This window comes from Etheostoma cragini, chromosome 10, assembly GCF_013103735.1.
Source record: "Etheostoma cragini isolate CJK2018 chromosome 10, CSU_Ecrag_1.0, whole genome shotgun sequence".
Taxonomy (NCBI): Eukaryota; Metazoa; Chordata; class Actinopteri; order Perciformes; family Percidae; genus Etheostoma; species Etheostoma cragini.
Genome location: NC_048416.1, coordinates 17,582,128 through 17,604,299, shown reverse-complemented (window position 1 = coordinate 17,604,299; position 22,172 = coordinate 17,582,128). Strand labels below are relative to the sequence as shown.

General features: G+C 39.6%; 1 protein-coding gene across 3 annotated transcripts in view; it reads right to left on the bottom strand.

Annotated features, from left to right (window-relative positions):
* Nucleotides 1–5,107: 5,107 nt before the first annotated feature.
* Nucleotides 5,108–22,172, bottom strand: part of mid2 (midline 2) — a 140,034-nt gene continuing 122,969 nt past the window's right edge. For all 3 annotated transcript variants that reach the window (XM_034883404.1, XM_034883403.1, XM_034883405.1), the window contains 3 exons: nt 20,875–21,036; nt 6,408–6,615; nt 5,108–6,080 (listed from right to left, as the gene is read on the bottom strand). In XM_034883404.1, coding sequence (XP_034739295.1) covers nt 5,657–6,080; nt 6,408–6,615; nt 20,875–21,036 — 794 coding nt within the window. In that variant the 3' untranslated portion in view covers nt 5,108–5,656. The remainder of the gene's footprint in view (nt 6,081–6,407; nt 6,616–20,874; nt 21,037–22,172) is intronic.

Here is a 22,172-nt window from a genome sequence, read left to right as displayed (position 1 = left end):
ACTGCTGAGGAGTTGGTTGTCTTCAAAATAGATATACCATAATGATTTTGTAAATAATTTGTAAAGGTTACAAAATTCAAGAACAAAAAAACATTAATACTGCTGGGCCGAATAATATCATTCAGTGTCACAGTGCAGGCCAGGGTGACAACAGCAATGCTTTCACTTACAGGTGTTAATTTCATAGAATTTCCAAGTAGTTTCTTGGAAAGAACTATGTTATTTTGATCAAATGATGGCTATTCCAGGGCTCTCGGCTGTTTTCAGACTAACAATTAGTTTTAGCACATTTTCTAGCTTTAGGGTAGACATTTGCACAGATTTGGTCCAAACCATCCAAGGTCATGGATATAATGTATGTGTGTGATGCCATATTGACCCCTGAGGGAGATAATTCATTTTTTCAGCAGGGGTAGCAGTGTGGAGTCAGATGCACAACAGTAACCTTGCACCCAATATTATTTCAACGCCTTGCTCCAGGATATTGCAGGGCAGACCAAGATTTACATGGCCAAATAATTTGCATGGTATCATTTGTATGGTTCTATATTCACATACTTTTTTTATAATTTAATATGGTGATCAATACATGCTTTCAATAGTTTTAGTGACTGAGATTCCCTTGGCTCCCTCATGACATTGTCTTCCTAAAAGAAAAACAAGCTACAAAATAGATGAGCATTTGTTCATTGTTTCAGGGTCAGTGTGAGTGTGTGTGCGACCCATGCTTTACAGTACTATGTTGTAGTAATGAGGCATTTGTGGGAGAGAGTTTAGTCCTACTAACCCCATACTAACCTCTAGATGACCTGCCAGCCTGGCAGCCTCACTCTTTAACCTGCCTTTAACCATTCCAAGGCCCAGTCATTTTGGAAGCTTTGGGCTGCATTTTAAATTGGTGTCCAAACTACACACAATAGTTCAGAAACAATATTTATGTATGACATGCCTCTAATTAGTATATTTATTACATTTCTTTATACATTCATGAGCCATGTTGCAGGTTTAGATGCATTAAACTTAAAGAGCTTTTGGTTTTGTTTAGTGATGCATTCACTTACAGTTGTAGTTGTACTTATTTAAGTGAGTATGGTGTCCATTTATGTGAATATATAATCACATACTTTGGAATAGTTGTATTTATCATTGTGCTAACAAACATAATAAAAATATGAGTATCAAGGCAATACAGCTGAGAAAAAGAATTGTGACACCAACACATTTGGGATCAGACTTTTAATTGGACTTAAATTCACATAAATAACATTGGTTCATATATATTTTGTATATTATACAACTTTATATAATATATATTTCCCCCTATGATATACATTCCTCTCTGGCTAAAATTATCTCTCATATTTTCGGAAACAAAAAGCCTTGCATGAATGCAACACAGCTCTTTTTGTGCTGTATATCAAGGTCCAAATGACAAAATGAGAGGAGCATTTCTCATGAGTTGTAAAAAATAATTTCCCAAGTTACACAAACAGAAAAGCAAAAAAGTAGTGTATTGCATTGTCTCTAGGGTATTACACTGCACTACAAGGAGTGGGTAGCTATTGAAAATCATTCACTGTATATATATTCTACTGTATTGACTTGTGACACAAAGAAAGAAAGAGCACTGCAAACTGTTTGATATGCATGGCAATTACTACGTGTACATGGTTCCTTTTTTGCAAAAAAATAAGATATGCTTGACTCAAGGTAAGAAACCACATCATGAAGATAAGAAAAGAATTATGAACCTGTAGCAAGGTCACGTAATCATGCAGTGACCCAGCCAAGCACGCTTGCACAGATGAGTTGAGCTTGTCAGTCTGGATCACAAATCAACACATGGCCGTTTTGAGCCTGTGACCGACATTATTCAACAAGATGGGTGGATATCTGGAAGTCAGGAAACATTCACTAATATCCCTGACATGAAAAAGAAAACCCTCCACCCTTTTACTGAAGCTCCTCCTGGGTTGTCTTTGACCAGTGGATTATCTCTGTTGCCTGTAGTGCTCATGCAATCAATACCTCCATCACACAATCATGACTCACGCATCACCACACAGTTGCACTGTAAGTAAACACTGCAGATTGAAAGGAGCACTGGGAAGTCATTACATGTCAGATTTTCACTACCTTTCCATAGCTGACATTTAACATCACTGACACTTTTCTTTAATTCATGATAAAGTAACAAAGTTACCATGAAATGACTGAGATCAGTTTGCCTGTATTTTTATGTCAATCAAATCATATCTTGTCAATACAAATGTTACATGACATTCAACATTATAAGTACATACCTGGTGATGTGTTAAAAGATTGAAAATGGCCATGAGGTGACCAATCTAACAAGACGGTATGTCAAACATCAACTTTTCATCACAATGTCTCCTGCTTCCTGCTACACACTCTCTTAAATCTGCATAAACTATGATACACATTTGATTGTCTGAATCAGAGCAGCTACCTGAATATCAAACCAGAGAGAAAAATGTCACTGTTACCCAGACAAAGCCTTCAAATCCAAAATCCAAATAAAAAGCAAATAATGGATCCGGCTACAGCTGCTATGTGAATAGTGATGGGTGCCAAACAGAGGTCAGGTCTGTTGTAAGCGAAGGTGAGTCAGTATCTGATGAAAAACAAGATTTAGCGAACGTGAAAAAAGCTACTGAAAATACTCAGTAAACTGGTGTGGCATCCTACAATATTTCATGCATTTATCTTGGCAAGGCCAACTTAAACGAAACATGACGTGTGTTGGTTTGTGTGTATATGTGCGTGTGTGTGTTAACAAATCACAGAGAAAAACACAATCATGCCATGACATTGCAACAGACAGCAAGTAAAAGTGTTAACCCCCTCCTTCTCTGAATAGTCGACAACAGAGCAAAGTTTTTTTTAAACAGCCATTAGTTTATCATAATTTCATCATGATAAAAATCGCATAAACATGATCATAATCATATCCCTTTTTCTAAACAAGATAAAGTTACTAGATGCTGTTGAAACGAGGAGGGAAAGTCACTTGTGTTCAAAGCACAGTGCAAAAACCTTTTTAACTTTAGAGCAGGGCCTTGTTTCATTACACTAGATTAGGTGTTACCAAAAACAATGAACATGGCAGTATTTTATTGCGATACATTATTATGGTTATGATACATTATCCTGTACCATTTATTATTTTAGACTATAAATCACTTTTGAAATATAAGTAGGAAAATAAGGTGATGTGTATTTTTCAGAGGAGTCTTACACTGCCAGCCACACTTTCCCTCCCCATTACATCCCTGCCTCTCAGCTCCATCTACTTTAATACTCATAGAGGGGAAATAGTGTTAATCAAAAAGTGCATCATGAATATGTTGAGATTAATAATAAAAGTAAAACATCTTTTTGTCATAAATAACACTTTTTTCCTATAATATTCAATAAACCTCTTATTATACAAGTTGAGTAGTCACATGAACATCTTGTTCATATCTGGGAGCAAAGTTAACACTTCCTGAAACTCGGAAGCTACAACCAGCCAACACAAACAGGACTGCTGCGTCAAAACTAGCAGGAAGATCAAGGAAAAGACTTCAGCAACAACCACTTACAGCTACTGAGGCCACAACACATGAACAGTGATGTGAAGCAACACAAACTGTCCACAGCTAGCATGGATTTGCCTTAGTAAGATGGTAGCTTCTAGTTCACACGATAAAGTGGATTCAAAGAAGACACATCCTCATTTAAAGGAAGAAATGTTTTGGGACACATGCTTTTTCTCTGTCTTGTCAAAAGTTAGATTAGAAGAATGATACCACTCTCATGTTTGTATGCTAATGAAGCTAACAGTTAACTTAGTTCATAAGAAAGGCAGTGTCACTGCCGATGTGAGTCGAGTGCAGATTTGAGTCACGCATGCTCAGATTTAAATGGCCTTCAAGTGACAGTCTTTGTTGTGTTTGATTGCTAACTTGTAGCCAGCAGTGATCAAACTTGGTTATGTAGGTCCATTTTTTCTGCATTGACATTACATAAGTCTCTTTTTAGCATCTTGTCGGCTACTTGTGTGCAACTTACATGTGCACTTGTTGCAAAGTGACGCATGCACGACTCAAATCTGCACTCAACTCACATTAGACAATGACTACTATTCTGGCTCAGTCCAAAGGTAAAAAGAGCACCTCAAAATCTCATTTGTTTACTGAGAAACGTAAAAGTTACACTGTGCTTTTACAGGAAGTTATGTGCTGGAACTAGACTGGAGGCCGCCCAGTCTTTATCAAGGAGATAAGCCTTTCCTCTCTAAATGTAGCTCCACTGGCGCCATTTTAATGCTACGAAGCCATCACCTGCAGTTAGCATCCCATTCACTGCCATTCATTTTGTCGCTACTTTGACTGAAAATAACTTTACATCTGAAGCGTTTTAAGACTCTATTTGTTTGTTGTTTATTTCTAAAGAAACACAACAATGTATAAAAGGTTTCATTACCTTGTACCTCACGTTATGGCTCCGTAGCAGGCGTTTTTGTAAAAATAGGCTAACAATTGTTTCATAACCACGCGACTTGCTGTTGTGTAGTCAACAAATCACCGTGTTGCCAGGAGAAGCTCGCAGACAGTTTTGACTTACATCAGCTGTTTAGGTTTAATTACTAATGTTAACTAGCATGTTATTTAGCAGTTATTAGCCTGTGCCTATGTTATCTCCAAACATATATCTACGCTCGCCGTCTCTGCTGATTGGGAATGATTGAGATTTCCCTTGGCATAGCTACCAGAAGACTTGTTGCCCAAATCACAACTACGCTGTCGAGCTCAGTTGGGGACTGCGCAGTAACGCTCTGCACTCACCGGGAAAGTGCTTCTAATGTCCTTCACTGGTCTCCATCCAGAACAACGGAATCTGTTGGTCCACTTCTTTAACTGTCTATGGTCTTTATGCTATCCTAAACTATCGCAACTGCTGACTCAAGCTTCATATTTCACGTACAAACATGAGAGTGGTATTGATCTTCTCATTGAACTCTTGCCAAGAAAAAAGATAATGTTAGTGTATTTTTCATAAAGGCAAGCTTTAATTGTAGCTGCTAATTTAAAATATAGTTTTGGTCAGATTGAATTCACTTGACATATCAGTTAAAATGTCTGTAATCTTCATTGGATTTTTTGTTGTAATGTGTTTTAAATTTTTTTTTTTTTATCTACCACGGCTGTTATGTAATCTCACTGTTCAAATGTTGTAACTTCAAACTCTAAAAGGCTGATGAGATTCCTTCCTTGGTCTCCAGCCTAGGGTCAATTCAGGAGGAAGATAAATCAAAAAGGAAGACCTTAAATGGTCATTAAAACCAGATGCCCAGCCCGGCCCTGAGTGACGCTAGGACATCAGATGATTTTAGGTCTACTGATGTTTGCGGTCAAGCAACCTTGTTCCCATTGATGGATTAGCAAAGCATTGGATTGCTACAAACTAACAGGACAGACATTTTTCCCGACTGGTGTGCATATCTTTAACATTTTCTAAATCCATAAGAAAGTAACTGGTCCTTGCTCAATGCAGAGAATAGAACTCAGTCACACTGTCAACGTCTTTCAGCTCCCAATCAACCAGTCACTGGGCATAAGTGGACTCTGCTAGGCCCTTGGTGAGGCTTTTCTCAGTGGCAGGTCTTCATTCCGGTCAAGTATGGAGACTCTTGTCGGCACAGGCCCATCTGCTGCTGTTGCTGCTCTTGAAGATCTGAAGCCAAACCATCGACAAAGTCGGGGACGGGTAGCCCTGAGAGTATCATGACTGACTTGTTCCAGATCATGAAAGTGGGTACAACGGGCAGGAGGAAGGAGATTTCAAAGGTGTGAATGTGCTGGGAGTTCATGGCATCATAGAAGGACAGTGAATTGTTGTCGTAGTCCAGCAGGACACCCAGCCGCCTCAGCTGCAGGCTAGCCTCCACCAGCATCTCCTTGCCGTCATGGCGCACCATAAAATTGTTGTTGCAGCGCGAGAACACCCATGAGGACGAGTTCTTGCCGCTCCATTCGTTTTTCGGGGCTGATTTGTAAGCCACGCCGATGGCATACCTGCAGGGAACGAACATTTTAGAATGCATTAGTGATCTGAAATGAGTGTCCTCCTTAATGACTTTACTTGCACAGTCAAGCAACCTCATGCTGAGGACACACAAGATAGGTTTGGGCCCTTTGGGTCTTTCCTGCATGAAGATGTCTACTTCAGAGCCAATTAGTGAAAAGAAAAAAAGGATAAGAGTATACACTGTGTGGTGAGAGTGTCTGTTGTGTGGATTTGCATAACAGCCTAGATTTAAACTCCCTAAAGAAAGACATTACAGTTTATCAAGCCTCCATGCTGGCTTCTATAATGCATTCTTCTGCATGTGTGTTTCTTACCATGTGGAGGCTCCCAGCAGCACCTCCCAGTAGTGACACCCGCTGTCAATGAAGACATTACCAGCTGAGCCATAAGATCCTGTGCCGCTGAAGCGTTCTGGAGTGTGGCTCTTCTTCAGCGAGCTCTCGTCTTTCTCCATCGTCAAACAGTCGTTGGACAGACGTAGCTTCTTGTGGGCCGTCTTTGGGTCTAACTTAAAGGGCTGACCTGCAAAGAGACAACATTTTGTGCTTAAAGGGGCTATTACTGTGATGGCAGCTAATGCTGATAATGATGACATAATCATTATCACCAACATCATTCTCATCATCATCATGTTTTCTTTGGCAAAATGGCACCTCTATCTAAAATCAGAGTTCACAAAGTGTCTCTGTGAAAGGCATAAAAATGTAACATGATGCAACCTACATGGAGACAAAACTACATTAGATTGCTCATATTATGCTAATTTTCAGGTTCATAGGAAGAACGAGAAGAGGTTTCTGTGGTTTCATTTTCAGAATGCACCATATTTGTTGTGCTGCACATTGCTGCAGATCCTCTTTTGTGTTGAGCTGTCTGCTTTAGCTACAGAGTGAGGCATCTCACTTCTGTTCCCTCTTTGATGGTAGTCACACATGCACAGTAAGTACTGCTAGTTGTCAGTTGCAGAGCATGATGGATGATCTTACAATCTCTCAACAAGCTCAAGGCAAAAAAATCTGAAATCTAAAATTTTTTAACAATTCCTGATTTAAATGTTTTGTGTTTGTTATCCCTCAATATTGTCAAGTGGAAAAAGGCAGAAGATACCACAAGATCAGAATCGAATGAGCTGAGAGAAAGAATAAAAATTAGAGTGAGATTTTAACTCAGAGCTGCAGCAAAAGATAAAAATAAATAGAAAGTGGGGTGAGAAGTGCTCGCAGAGAACTCACAGAGAGAGACAGAAGAGGAGAATGTTTGAAATACAAGGGCAAGAGTCTAAACTTCAAAGCCTTTTGCAGCCTTTAGTGAAAACATTTCATAACAGTGGAGGAAGCCGCCCGGCATTCTCCTCTGTGCCTACCATCACACAGACTTGAAAAGCAGCTGAAGGAAATAGCCTTCACTTCCACTGCAGTAGGTAGCTGTCGAGGCTATCCAGCAAAATGCTGCTATCCGGTTGTAACAATTCAATTTGCAATGACACCAGTAATTTGGGTGTAATGGGTGGAAAATTGAGAGGGTGACAGTAAGTGAGTGGCAGAGAGTGAGAGAGAAAAAGAGAGAGAGAGAGGAGTTAGGGAGTGAGGAGGAGAGGAGAAGTTAAGGGGATAATATGAGGCTGGAGATTCAGTAGAGGATCCCCTCTCTATGTCCGTAATGTGTGTGTGTGTAGGCTTCATGGAGGTCACCCACGTCCCATCCAGACCTGACATTTAACTCTGACACCTCTCATCTCATCTCTCAGCCTCCCTGAGCCTCCCACGGCTTAATGAGCGACACAATGAGGACCCCGACTCCTCTTCCCCTCCCTGTCTGTCCCTATCTGTCCTTCCCTTCATCTTTCTTCCCCCATTCTCTCATTCTTATCCTCTCTCTTCTCTCACACACTCCCCTCCAATAATCCGCGTGGTGAGTGTGTGTTACCACGTGTGGATATGAGATGACAAGGCCAATGTGCTACTGGCAGCCAATTACATTAATGCGCTCTCTTCTTTGAACTGCTTATCGCTGCCAGCACAGCCATTTCCAAACACTGGGGTTCTGTCATGCCTTTCCAGGGGATGACTCCTGAGAGCCCAGGCTGGGCCCGAGGTTGGGGAAGAGGAGACACACGTGACGGTAGAGGACAAGCAGAGACACACACACACACACACACACACACACACACAGAACATCAACTCCAGCCTACACACAGACAGACATACAGTAAGTGGCCAAGTGGAAATGTTTTGAACCAACGCCAGCAGGATTCTTGTAAATGGAAGAAGTCATGCGTAATAAGCTTGCGTTTAAATGAGGAATTCTTTGTATGTGAGAACAAATGTGTATATCCTATATACGTAGGGCTGGAGGAATCCTCCAAATAAAACTGAACTTGGGGGTTTGCAAAGACAAAATGGCCGGTGCCTTGTACTCGGTTTTAACTGTCAAAGTATTGCCAGGCTGGCAAAGCGAACTGTTCCCAATTTTCACACAACTCCATTAAATCATCGTCTACAAATACTCAAGAGTGATGTTGGAGACCTGTTGGTCTTGCATTAACAGACTTATCTCCACAACATTGTCAAGAATAATTTTTACTTGTGTACTGTTTTGTGCAAACCATGTCCACAACCAAAATTGGTCACAGGCTGATCTGGGGTGGAAAGTACATTTACTTACGAAATGTCCCTCAGTAATATTTTTAGGTACTTGCACTTTACCACTGTATATTCATTTTATGCTTCTTTTCACTTCTACGTCACTACACTTCAGAGGGAATTATTGCACTTTTTATTCCATTACATTTAAGCTGCATTGACTAATAACTTTGCAGATTAACATACTGTATACAACATTTTTGAAAACTTACACACAGCTGTGACCCAAGGCTTCAAGCAAAATCACAATTATGATTTACATAAACATATAACAGTTCAAAAGAAGTCATTCAACATTACTTTTGATACTTCAGTACTTTTTGCTGCAAATCCATTTAAACTTTTACATTCTACAATGATTAGGTTTTTTCACCACTGAAGACCATTCGTGTTGCAGAGTCTCCATTCAACGAATAGACCTGAAGTCACACTAGGTATAGTGCCATTCGCTTGCAGTCCTCAGAGAACATGCCCAATTTAATTTCTTCTGGACTGCTACACTGCCGACATGAATGCGTAAAGAACGAGTGTATGGTGCAATATTTCAGCAATAAGACCAGTTAAAAATAAAGTAGAAGTATAGTGTATGTCTAAGAAAGTTCTGGATGGTTTTACCTCAGCCCAAGAAGAGACAACAAACTGTCATATTAAATCTACAGAGGTGACACTGATTCTTATCATCTTGTCACACACACACACACACACACAAACACAGACACAGACACGTACTTGCACAAATTCTGTCAGAATGTATATTATTACAGAAAATAAAGACATGACAAAATAATGGCACACTTTATCCCACAAGCTGGATTTCTTAAAAGTGTCTGTAATATATTGTAACAATTAAGAGATGTTTTTGACTGTCTGCAGACGTGATAAGTGTTACGAACTGGGAAGTCTTTAATGGAAACTTGTAAAACACAAAAAAGGGGAGCGAAATAAAAGGGACTACTGTTGGGGGAGCATTTATTAAAAGTAATTTCATTCCAACTTCATTTCACTGGGTCCTTGTTGGAATACTTTTAGTGGGATAGTATCTGGGTAATTGACTTTATTTCAATTCAGTCAATTTCACTCACTTCTTTTTTTCCTGGTTCTCATTTTTGCAGAGGAACAGATTGAGCTGCCTCTGTAATGAGGTAGCTAGAAAAAAAGATCCACTTTACTGCATAACCAAACAATTACCGCAGTAGAAACGGAGCTCTCTAGAGCTCCAACCTTATATCTTTTCATGTTTCCACATCTCTTTTTCTTTTTTAAAGTATTATTTTTGTGCTACTTTCGGCCTTTCAGCTGAAGACATATAAGGGGAGAGAGAGAAAGAGGGAATGACTTGCAGCAAAGGGCCGCAGGTCAGAGTCAAACCCAGGCCCGCTGCTTAGAGGAGTAAACCTTTGTATATGGGCGCCCACTCTACCAACCAAGCTATCTGGGAACCCACATTTTCAAGTCTCAGTTGAACTTGCAAATTTTTCCATGTCATTAAAATGCATGGCTTCGTGCCACTTGGCTTCCAATGACTGATCCAAATGTAATGTCGTATGAAATCCAACAGTGCTGACTACTAAAACACAGTTTAACACTGATGAGATTAAAAAGGCATTAATCATGTAACATGGTTAAAGCACAGGAGGCGTATAAGGTGCATAGCAGGGATTCCTGGCAATGTGTGTTACATCTTGTTTTCTCGCCCTTCACTCGGCAATTCTTGGCTCTTTCTACTCAACTTCTACAAAAACTGCAAATGTCCTTGTTTAGTAAAGAGCAAAGGCAAACAGTAGTCACTGATCTTCTCCAACTTTACCCTTTAATGAACTTGACAATCTTCAGAGACCAGTGATAGAAAAATCTTTTTTAGTAAGGCCTTTTCAGTAAGTAAGAATTTAAATTTCTGTCCATCTATCTTTGAGAAAAAAATTGCAAATAAGCAAACAAAAAATAAAAACATCTTCCAGCCTACTGGCATTTTAATACACTCCCAATCTTCCCTGATGGCAGTGAATGAAGGAAGGGGGGAAAAGGCTTCCTTCATTCACCTTCGGGAAGGTGCTTTGTGCTGGCAAACACATCTTCAGAAATAAAAACTTTTTGTTGTTAAGCCCCAAAAGCCAAATGACAAAACACCGTGATTTAATGCTGTTTAATGTTAATCTCAGTTCAAATAATCTGGCTCTTGGCATTCCACAGTGAAAAGGTGACTTCATTTTTGCATCAATGACAGCCAAGCTGAAAAATGTGACGTTTTAAAGGAGGAAAGTGACAACATGTGGAAAAAGTTACAGATAAAAGATTCAACCTATCCTTTGCAATCAGCCCCAAGACCATTGGTTCTAAAGTCAATCTATGAAAATGAGTCACAAATGTGTAGTTAAATTTGTTAACACTGAAAACAATTTCCAAAAACAGCTGAGCACTGTAGTTTCTTTTAGCTACGTAACTCAAACAGGTGTAAATAGTGCATTTGTTGGGGACTATTTTCAGCCGCAGTGCAGTGAGTAGTAAGTAAATAGATTGTAGTTTTTAGTCGTTTCATGGGATTTGTTTACAAAAAGGAAAAACATACATTATCACCAGCCTTATCCTTTAAGCAGGGATAAGGACACGATGTCAGCGGTTCCTACTGCTTGCTGATGGACTCGGAGAGAAGTTCATACATTATTAAGATTCTGATACCAAAAGGGTGCTGCTCTACCCCTTTTTATGTTAATCTATTTTAAAGCGGGACCTTTCTATCCTCATGCAACAAAGGTCTCCCACAGAATCAAACCAGGGACATTGTAGACACAGAGTACCTGTATGCATAACATACCACTATTCCACGGGGACACCTTTGTCCTCTTATTTTCTATCCTACTCTTCACATCTTTCTATTCTTCTTCTCCCAATACCCCTCTCTCCTCTTCCCTCGCTATCTCTCCACCTCCTACTGTTCACTTTAAGGGCTGTGTGGTAGCTTAAGGACTGTCATCAGAGATCCATGCAGGTCCTTTAACAGGAAGTTTAGAGGTACCCTGGGGCACCTTGTCATGGGATATTTTTAGATTGGATCCACACAGGGACTGGGATCTGAGAAATACACACATACTGTACATGCACTCTAACGTTCACACACATATACACACTCAGCAAACACTCTGGGGTGTTTGCTGAATCCATGCTTCATAATATGGGTGCCGAGAATAGTTTACCAACAGGATGGCTGCCATTATAAAGTCAACAGTCCAGTGTTTGACTGTCAGCACTGTAATGCATTCAGATTAGATTTTGTTTTGACACAAAACAACATGCTCACTCGAAATAGAGCTCAGTCTTTATGTGTAAACAATTGAGCTGCTAAATAAAGACATATTTAAGCGTGGATTTATGCTGTTGGTCCTCCTACAATACTTCACACCATCCTGCAGCTTTGGACCACAAAATGACAAAAGTGGATGTTGATGTTTGGTGGCTTTCCTCTGTGGGACAGGTGCTACCAGGATACTGGGATCTCAACTTGATTGTGTGCTTACAACAAAAGCACAAAATCGTACACCAAGCCGAATTTAACCAGAGTTGGCCCCTTTTCAAAGGCACCATTCTCAATTACAAAATCAGGTAAATTAATCATGGTTTTACCTTACTGCAAAATGACATTTAAAAACCTGTGAGGAAAGCAATGATCAGTGCGCATGAAAATGCAACAAAATATTCCACATCAACAGCCTTCATAGAACCTTCAAAACATCTTTAAAAACAGATGTTCTGGCCTCGCTACATGTGCTGGATTTACAGCTGATCAAATCATATCCGCCCGCACACAAATTAAACACTATGAGGGTTACAGATGTTTCTGACTGGACGTGATAGTCACTGTCCACAGTATGGAATAGTAAGCTCAGTAACGAGACAACACAGACACAGACACATCCTACATATTTATACTATAAGAACACCTAACAATCTATAAGCTGCTGATACTACTCAGTCTAACTTTGAACACTGTCCTCAATCTTTAATTAATGAACTGCTTTCCTCTCCTACTGCGTCTTTCTGTCTTGTTGGTATGAATTCATCACTGAGAGAGACCCTAACCCTAACCCAATTAAAAAGCATAAACAGAGCACAGTCTATTAAAAGCTGTTGTGATTAACGTGCCTTCTTGTTCTGTCAGATGCCACTCTAATAAGTTGAGACCAAACACGGATGCAACCTTAATTCAATTTCATTTGGAATGCAGTGCTATGAAAACAAATATAAAGATTATTAAGTAGCCAACCAGAAGATGCGGCTTTGCCTTTTTAACGTTAAAATGACAGGACACATAGTTGGATTTTAATTAATTGGATAGGCTAATAACAAAACCTGCTTTTATTTTGTGTTTTAATACTATTACGGTTTGATTGTTGACTTGAGATTTAGAAACTGTTACTGGACTGGTACAGTATAATCTTGCTATGTGCATCGCTCAGGCATGGACTGTAGTAATGGGTAAAAAGCAGTGGATTGAGGGCACTCATGTCTGCAGACACTCATCCCTGCAAAGTGCTATTTGGTGTCTTCTATTCGTTCAAGGCTCTCCTTCTCTCAATCTGTCACTTTTCATCCACTTTCATACTCTCTCTGTAGGTTCCTCCCTTCACTCTGGAGGACAGTTGTGTAGAAACCTGGGGCCTCGTGTATAAATGTTGCGTACGGACGAAAAGCTTGCGTACGCTGGTTTTCACGGACATTTGTGATGTATAAAAAATTATCTTGACGTGCAAAGTCTTTTCTGGCTCTGTAACGTGGCGAATTTTAACTGAAAAGTGCCGAAAATCACCGAACATTACAAAACAACGTTTCAACTTTGCTTAATGGCATATGTCTGCGTTGTGGTTGATCCCGTGATGATGGGCAGGCTAAGTAAGTGAACAAGATGTACTCGTGCAAACAAATACTGGGCCCTCTTGATTCTGCACATATCTCTGTTACTGTAGTCCTATTTACTAGTTCATTCTTTCATCCATGCGTGGCGCAGTGGATTCATGCGCACTGTCCCCTTCCATGGAGACATTTGCTTCACTCTGTCCGTACTAAAACTTAGAAAATAAATGGCATTACATCAGTGAGTTTAAACTGCTTATTGTGGGTATATTTAGACTGATACTGAGATGCATGTTGCTCTGTATCTGGTGTGGCGCTGCCACTATTGGCTTGATTTCCACTTTGATATTAGACTTTTTTTATTTTTTTTATTTATTCTGCCATGGTTTGGTGCATTCACTGCCCGGTCACTATTTGCCTCTGGGCATTTTCTTTTAATGCTTGTCTAAGATGATAAACCACCAAACATAAAAAAAATTCTTGTGTCCACCTCAATGATCAGCACCTCCAAAGAAGTTTTTTTTTCTGTTTGCAGCGGAATAACCCGTAGTGATTGGACAAAGAATGACGTTGGGGGTGCAGTTAGAGTCATTTGCATATTAATCAATGGGAGGAGGCAAGGCGGGGTCTGTGGCTCGTTACCTTGCGTTTACCTTTCCTTTATACATCACAATCAACGTTGATTGTGATGTATAAAGGAAAGGTGCGTAGGACCTGGCGTACGCCCGGTTATTTATGTGCGTAGGTACTTTTCATGTTTTCTTCTGGTATGAAAGCTGTGCAATCTTTTATACATGAGGCCCCTGGTCACAGTTCGCTCAGAGGTAAAAGCAGAAATATGGTCATAACAATAAAAGTTCACACACACACACACACACACACACACACACACACACTCTTCTTAACTTCCTTCTTCTTCATCATACTTAATTCATACGTGTTTGAAGAATCAGTGGGTTTCTTCACTTTGGCTTTGAGAATGTAACAGCACAGTGACACTTCTACGGCACATACTAACAACAGCATTAGTGTCACAGTTGGCTGTGAGCCACTCGGGGTTCGATGAGTGGTTTCATTGGAGTGACATTGGAGTGACCTTAAAAGCCTTCGAAAGCTTTAAGACTTCACAACAGGATTTTAAATGTTGTCTCCATCAAGCCAACTGAATTGCACGAGACAGGACTGCAGCAGAGACATGAAGCCAGTAAAAAAGTACTTCAACATTTTCAAATTGCAGTCCTATAACATTTTAAGACTCATGTTGGGGTTAAAACACAAAAGGATCAACATGCGACAAAACCAGAGATATAATCTTTTTACAAAGTCTTGTTTCTTGTCACCTTTGTTATCCACAACGCAACACCAGCACTGACAGTTCAATACGGTTGGGTATCATTTTAATTTTTTTTTCGATACAGGTTTTAAAGCAATAATTTCAAAACGGTGCCGGTGCTTAAATGGTGCCTGAATCGATACTTTTTAATAAAATTTAAATAGAAAAAAAGAAGAGTACAAAACTTCTTTTACTAAACTTTATCCCAGTTGGCGGCATAAAGAACAACTTGCTTATTGCTAAAGCCATATGTAAAACTATAACTTATGACAATACTTATTTCACCAGTAAACTGCTGTTGAACAACAAAAACAACCAGCAGTTGAGAAAAGGGTATTTCACACTAACTTTGAATGCACTACAAGGCTACCTGTTCCAAGTGAACGCACCATCTGGATTACAATTTATTATCTTGCATCTGTGATTGCAGAGAAAACAGTTCATATGTATACTGTAATATACTGTAATTGACAGTATACAGTTGAAAAAATAGGTGGCAGTGCACTAATGTACTTACCTTTGTGGTTCAATATTGATAGTTTCATTCAAATTGGTGTTACACATACAGTACAGAGCAGCATTTATGGGTGTACTTGAACAGACATGGCTGTGATGCACTACTTTCCAGTATCTGCATGACTTGTCACTGCCTTCTTTGCTTTGCAAGCATCTGCCTGAAATATATGATGAGCTTAGGCTAAAAGCCTCCAGAGCCTCTCATCTTAAAAAATGTGACAGCAATAAACCCTCCAATCTAGCCACAGAAAGAAAGAGATACTTCAAGTGCTAGGAAAAGAACTTGTGGTTCTCAACTCAAAAGCATGCTACTAGAGCTCGAACATGAGCGGAGTCTCGAGAGAAACCCTAATAAGCCTGTCAAAGTGAGATATTTGTGATCAGTTTTGTTGCGACCCATTTTAATCCAAAAACACTGCATGGCTTCACCAGAGCAGATGAGCGAGGCACTTTAATCTGAATACCGATTCCTCTGAGAAGAAGAGGGAGGAGGGAGGAGAGAGGAGTGAGAGATAAGAGAACAAATGAGAGACAAGGACATATGGACAGACTGACAGACATATTCTCAAAAACACATGATGTGGTGACATGATGCCAAAGCACAATACCTCAATCATGGATAGAAATATTGAATGTTTTATTTGTTATTTTGATTGCTTGTCTAAACCAGCACAGCAGAGACAAATGCCGGTTGCCAATCACAGGCTCAAAATCTCAACGAAACTTGCCGTGGGTGGACAAGCTTTCCCCCCTGATAGCACCGGCTGCCAGAGAAGAAAATGACAGACAGTGGGAGTGGAAAAGGAGAGAGAGGGGGAAATTCTCTTTTAGCATTGTACTTTACACTGACATTGGACGTTATAGCCTGAATTATATTGTACTAATTAACGCGGATGGTGATGGGAACAGAGAGCACAGAGATTTGTTTTTTTTATTTCAGGTTGCTGTGGATTTAAATAGATTCTGCTTTCCTAGAAATTACACTTAATTTTTTGCCACGCGGCATGTCATAGGGAGGTCAGGCTGAATCGTGGGCTTACAGAGTGCCGGGGTCTACATCCACAGAAGCAAACCTAAAAAACTAAACTAGATATTTTTCTATCCTCTACCTAGTGCATTCTGTGCCTAAACATAACCATAAAAAAAACACCGCTTTAGTTGCTTTTAGCAGCTATTGTAGGGAAAACAAATTAACATTTTGTGTGACTTGCCAGAAACTTTAATTAACAACATTTCCTCATTACCTTGATAAAAAAAACCTAGTGGCATAACACTTCCTTCAAATGTGGTAGCTTTTGCAAATTCATAGATGAACGTAATTTCTAGGGTTGCTGTGACTACAGGTACAGTATATACTTTGGAAAGATGATATCTATATGTCAATTCCAAAGTAAGACATTATTCAGATCCTCTTTGCTGAAGCTGAAACTGTAATGTGGCAAAACTGGCAGAAGAATAATATATACCTGCTTTTCATTAAGCAAGCTTTTGTGTTAATTAGTGTTATTACTAATTAGTTGTTTAATTTCATATAGTTCACATAACAATTTTGATGTATTCATTGTATGTAGTATTATTGAAAGGGTTAAAAGGGATTGGAAGTTTCTCGACATGTTGCTCGACAACAATCCCATTTAAATACCACATCAGGAACCTTGTTTGTAAATTACGACAAAAGATTGGCTTTTAGTCAGCTTTCCCTTGAACTGTAGGAAGAGGATAGTTGAATCCTCAAGCATTATTCCCGGTGATGGTGAGAGCTATAGTATTAAGTATGTTTGGTCCCTATGCCCTGCCGGCTGCTACTAGAGACCAATCTTATTTCCAGGTTGGAGGACAGCTCGTTTTGATAAAAAATTGTTTGTAAAACTTACTATGTTAGGAAAGATGCGTCATTTGTGATTTAATATAATTTCCCTATAGAGTAATTGTTCCCAGAAGTTTGAATCTGTGAATATCATTCCTACTTTGCTCACATTTATAAAACTGAGAGCACAGATTCGTTTTTTGTTTTTTTCTCAGCTGACCCCAGGGGCTCTCCGTAATATTGCGTTGGAACCCTGGTCCCCTTTTAACTCGATCCAGTGACAGGCTGGTTCTTCAGATACCTTGTGCCAGGACTGAACTCTGAAAGAGTATTAGTATTAATGCAGCAACCACTTCTATCTTGAATCTCTTGCAACATGACCTAATACTGCATATTTTATTGCTTGGACGCTACTTATGTAGTCCACCATCAACCTGTAACTCTTATGGTTGCTGAACTGATGTAGTTTGTATGATTGTATTTCTATTTTTAACTGCTCTGTTATTGATTGTTTGCTGTCTTTGTTCATGCTAAATCGAAAATGAGGATCTCCCTCAACTGATTCCGAGTCTTAAACAAAGGGTTTAAATGAAATGATTCACTTTAATCTGTTTATGTATATTAGCAACATGATTTTTTAAAATGTACAGTAAATACAAGGCAATAAATCTTCCTTAACTGAACTGAGAGACAGAGACATAACGGATGTGAGATTAACGATGAAAAATAACCTAAACACGCTCATTCCATTCATCTGTGTTAAGGGAGCATGTCATAAATCAAACTGCTACTTAGTGTTATTTATATTGTGCCTGTTAAGAGACATGAGCATCAGTGACAGCGAGCTGACTGCCAACTCCAGATACCCTGCACTTCACCTCGAAATGCTTCTCTGCTACATGCCGTGCCCACATCACACAGAGGCAGTAAGCCACTGTAATGCCATAAGAAAAGAGTTCAAGTACTGACACGCTCCATGTCCCACAGGCAGGGTGGGTCTAAAAGATTTCGACTTGGAGGGCAGAGATTCAGATGAGAGGGCCCGCTGACATTATATGGATAAAAGTTCAATTAAAAGTGCCAGATGGCAGTGTCAAATACAGGACAGGTGAAGTGGTGGAGAAAGGGTAGAGCTCTCTTTAGAGGCCACTCACTCTTATAAAATATATTTAATGGGTAATATGAACATAAAAAGTGAACAAGACGTAAAGCATGCCCATTAGCCCTATAAGCTTGGGAGCAACATTATTATACCAAAAGTATTTAAAGAGAGAACATTGCCACCAGTAATGGCACTTTTAAGAACTACTTACATTCTGTATGCTACATCTTGCTGTTAACTCAAAGCAAAAATCTGATTGATTGCACTCCCATTAGAACACGGAAAATACAAGCTGTAATTCCAGTAGTCTCGAGCTGCACTGGGATTGGAGACAAACGTGCTCTGGTTTATTGGCATTTCTCTAAACGAATCACAATTGTCATGGGCGGTGTTAAGCTCTTTGCGGTGCTGCTGCAAAATAGCATCGGGAAGGAACTTCTGGTGGACCATGTGTAAGTATGTTCAAAAGTTGTTCAAATCTTGCAACAGAAAACTCTGATTGGACAGACAGTATAGCTAGCTTTCTGGAATTACCCTGGAGAGATCTGAGGACCAGTTAACCATAGTCCTCAAAAATCCCCTGAGTATAAAATTCCAACAGATAGAAAGTGGAAGGACACGGACATCAGCGGAAAAGACACGTATCCGGGGGATTATCCTGCTTCACCAGAATAATCCCAGAAGTGGAATGTTGAGGATATAGGCTAGAGTCTAGTACTACTGATTGCAGTAACAGCTTTTCAATCGTGCAGGCTACACTGTAGAGTCCCTATATAGAAGTCCAGCAAGTAAACTCTTGGTGTTTAGAGTTATAGTTTATAGTTTATAGTATTTCTTTATGCCTGTGCTTTGTCATTAGTCTTTAGCTGGCGCTGACAGGTTTAGATTAAGTGTCACCCCTGGATCTTTTCCCTGCTCAGGTCCATTTAGAGGGCAAGATAGAGTAACATTAGAGTTAGAGAGAGAGAGAGGGTGTGTGTTTGTGTCAGTGACTGAGATCCCCTGACTACTGCAGTTTCCCAAACACCTATTTAAATTTAGCAGAGTGTATCCCGATTACAGTTAATCCTAAATGCCAAAGCCAGACTCCAGACAGCAGCTAAGAGGAGGAGTTGGCATATCAACTCCATTTTAGCTTCACTGCACTACTGCTGTAAATTAAGACTGATTTTAAAATGTTATTGAGCACCCTGGAGGCAAATCCTAATTAGCTTTATAGCAGATGTTTTAACTCTTTATATGCTACAGTTGAGTCTGAAACATTAGGAACCGGAATATTTACATAGAGACAGCCATAGTGTCCCTCTTAACTGTTTCAAAAAAATATATTAAAAATGCCCACTGTTTAATGAACCAGGATTTGTTTGTTATGCTGTATGGCGTGTAGTTTATTTACTAATAGCCTTTAGATACTTCTGATCAATATTTTGTTCATCATTGCTTTATTAAGTTTCTTGTTTTATATTTATTTATTGTGTACTGTCAGAAGCATATAAAAGTTCCAATCCAGGACAGGATTCTGCAGCAGAGAATTAAAAAAAAAACAGGTTGTGTCTACGAAACACATTTTATCAAAGTGAAAAATTTAGCTTTCACCCAGTTAGAGAGACAAGTACTGTATGTGTGCCAAAATTAAGGAGAGTGTGACTATCAAAGAAGAGAAGAACTCCCTCAGTGTTTGAAAAAGTCACTGCTAAACATGAAACTGAGCAACTTAGCTGAGACTGAAAGAAAGAAAAAGAGAAAGAAAGAGAGAGAGAGAGAGAGAGAGAGAGAGAGAGAGAGAGAGAGAGAGAGAGAGAGAGAGAGAGAGAGAGAGAGAGAGAGAGAGAGAGAGAGAGATGTTGCTAGCAATTAAGAGGACATTCATTTTGGTTTACCCAATGCAAGTCAGGCTAGTTTGTGCTACTTTTTTGTTAAAATGTCTGCTCTCCAACCCTCTGTTAAAATAAAATTACAGAAATTGGGTTCATATTCAGATTCTCTGTTCTCATTGTGGATGCTGCACCTGGAAAACCGGGAACTTCTGGAAATTTAACAAATCATGTAATGGACGACACCTAACTTTCGTATCTCAAAAGAAGTGTTTCAATATGAAAAATTTCTAAAAGAAACATTTATTTGACACCTTGTATTTACACAGCCCATTTTGTATCCGGAGACTGACAGCAGATTTTGCATTCCTCATTGTATTTATCTATAGACAAAAATCATTCATGGAAGCGCTCGTGGAACATGAAAGGTAATGTTTGTGACGTAAATCTATCAAGCACTGTTTCTGGTTCCTCCTATCATATTTACCTTTGCCTTTTGGACAGAAAATATTTTTTTACTAATCTAATTATTTCTAATTGTGCTACTTATCCTACACTCATTTATATCAAATATACCCCTTGGGGAGGGCTTTGATAAGTTATGTTGCACACATGATACAGACAGAAGAAAACTTTGTATTAAATATCAAAAAACTAAATTAGCTAGGCTTGTAAATATTCATCGAAAAGCAGGCAGAGGTATCACGTGAGCCTTCACTTACTGTTGGTTTTGAGGCGGGCTGGCTCGCTGTTGCGGCTTCCTGCCTGGTTGATAGCCTTGACAAAGAAGATATAACGGGTGCCACTCTGCAAGCCGTGCACTGTGTAGTGGTTCTGCTTGATGTTGGGTACGATCATCCAGCTGTCTGCCGAGTTGTACAAACCTGGCAGATGCACAGAAACAAACACACACACACACACACACACACAAACACACACACACACACACACACACACACACACGCACACACACACACACACGCACAAACGCACAGCATGAGTAAGTGTTACTGTTTTCAGGGTAAGCACAGTGAGTCCTGTTGAGATTTTGGTGATGTTCAAAAGAGCAAGAAAACAAGAAAATCTGACCACAGCAGTATATTTTTTCTCAAAACATCACACATCAGTAAGCTCAGAGACCATACAGCCTGCGATGTCATGCAGTGTATACATACTGATCCACCCCGTTACCTTTCCATCAGGTTTATCATAGCAAGCTCCCCTGAGGCAATATTGTTGTTCACTAAGCTGAATCTATAACCCATTAAGAACAAGGTACTTCAACAATATGACATAATGTCTGTAGTAAGCGCTGGAGGGCAAAAGAGTGTGATACCTTTAATGTTCAAATGGAAATGTGAGAAACAAATATAAGCACAGTTGGTGTGACTTTGATTCAAAGTGGCTTGTAGTAGAGGCTTAGTAATTGCTGGGTTAGCTCTGTCTTTTCAGTCTCTCAGCTTCAGTCGACTGTGAAGAATAAAAAGGAAATAGCAGCTCAGGGCTGAGGCTCGTCTACAATGGGGTGCTCTTTTTGGCCTCTAGTCTTGTGTGTAATAACGTGGATGAATTTAAACACTGACATTACTGCTACCTTCCCCTTTACTAACCCACCGCCTATCATTTTATGAAGTGGTGTTTGTCTGAGGTCCCATATAATGCCAATTTTCTGGTTCACACTTTCATTTATAACATATTTTGTGTTTCTACTACAACATGTTTACGTGGTTTAGTTACTGTTTATTTTCAGATTCTGTCTGTCTAAATATACCTGAATTCTTCCCCTGTCTAAAACACTCTTTACACTTTTTAGAGCCTGTCTCTTTAAGCCCCCTTCTGCAAAAAGCCCAGTCCGCTCCGATTGGTCAGCATTTCCGGGTCTTCTACATCTGCGCTCTGCTCTGCTCTCACTGCAGCCAGGGAATGACTGTAACAACACTGTAGCGGCAGTTTCTAGTATACTGTAGTTGTGATATCTCTACTGTACGGAAGTCCTGACAGCTCATCTAAAGGCACAGTT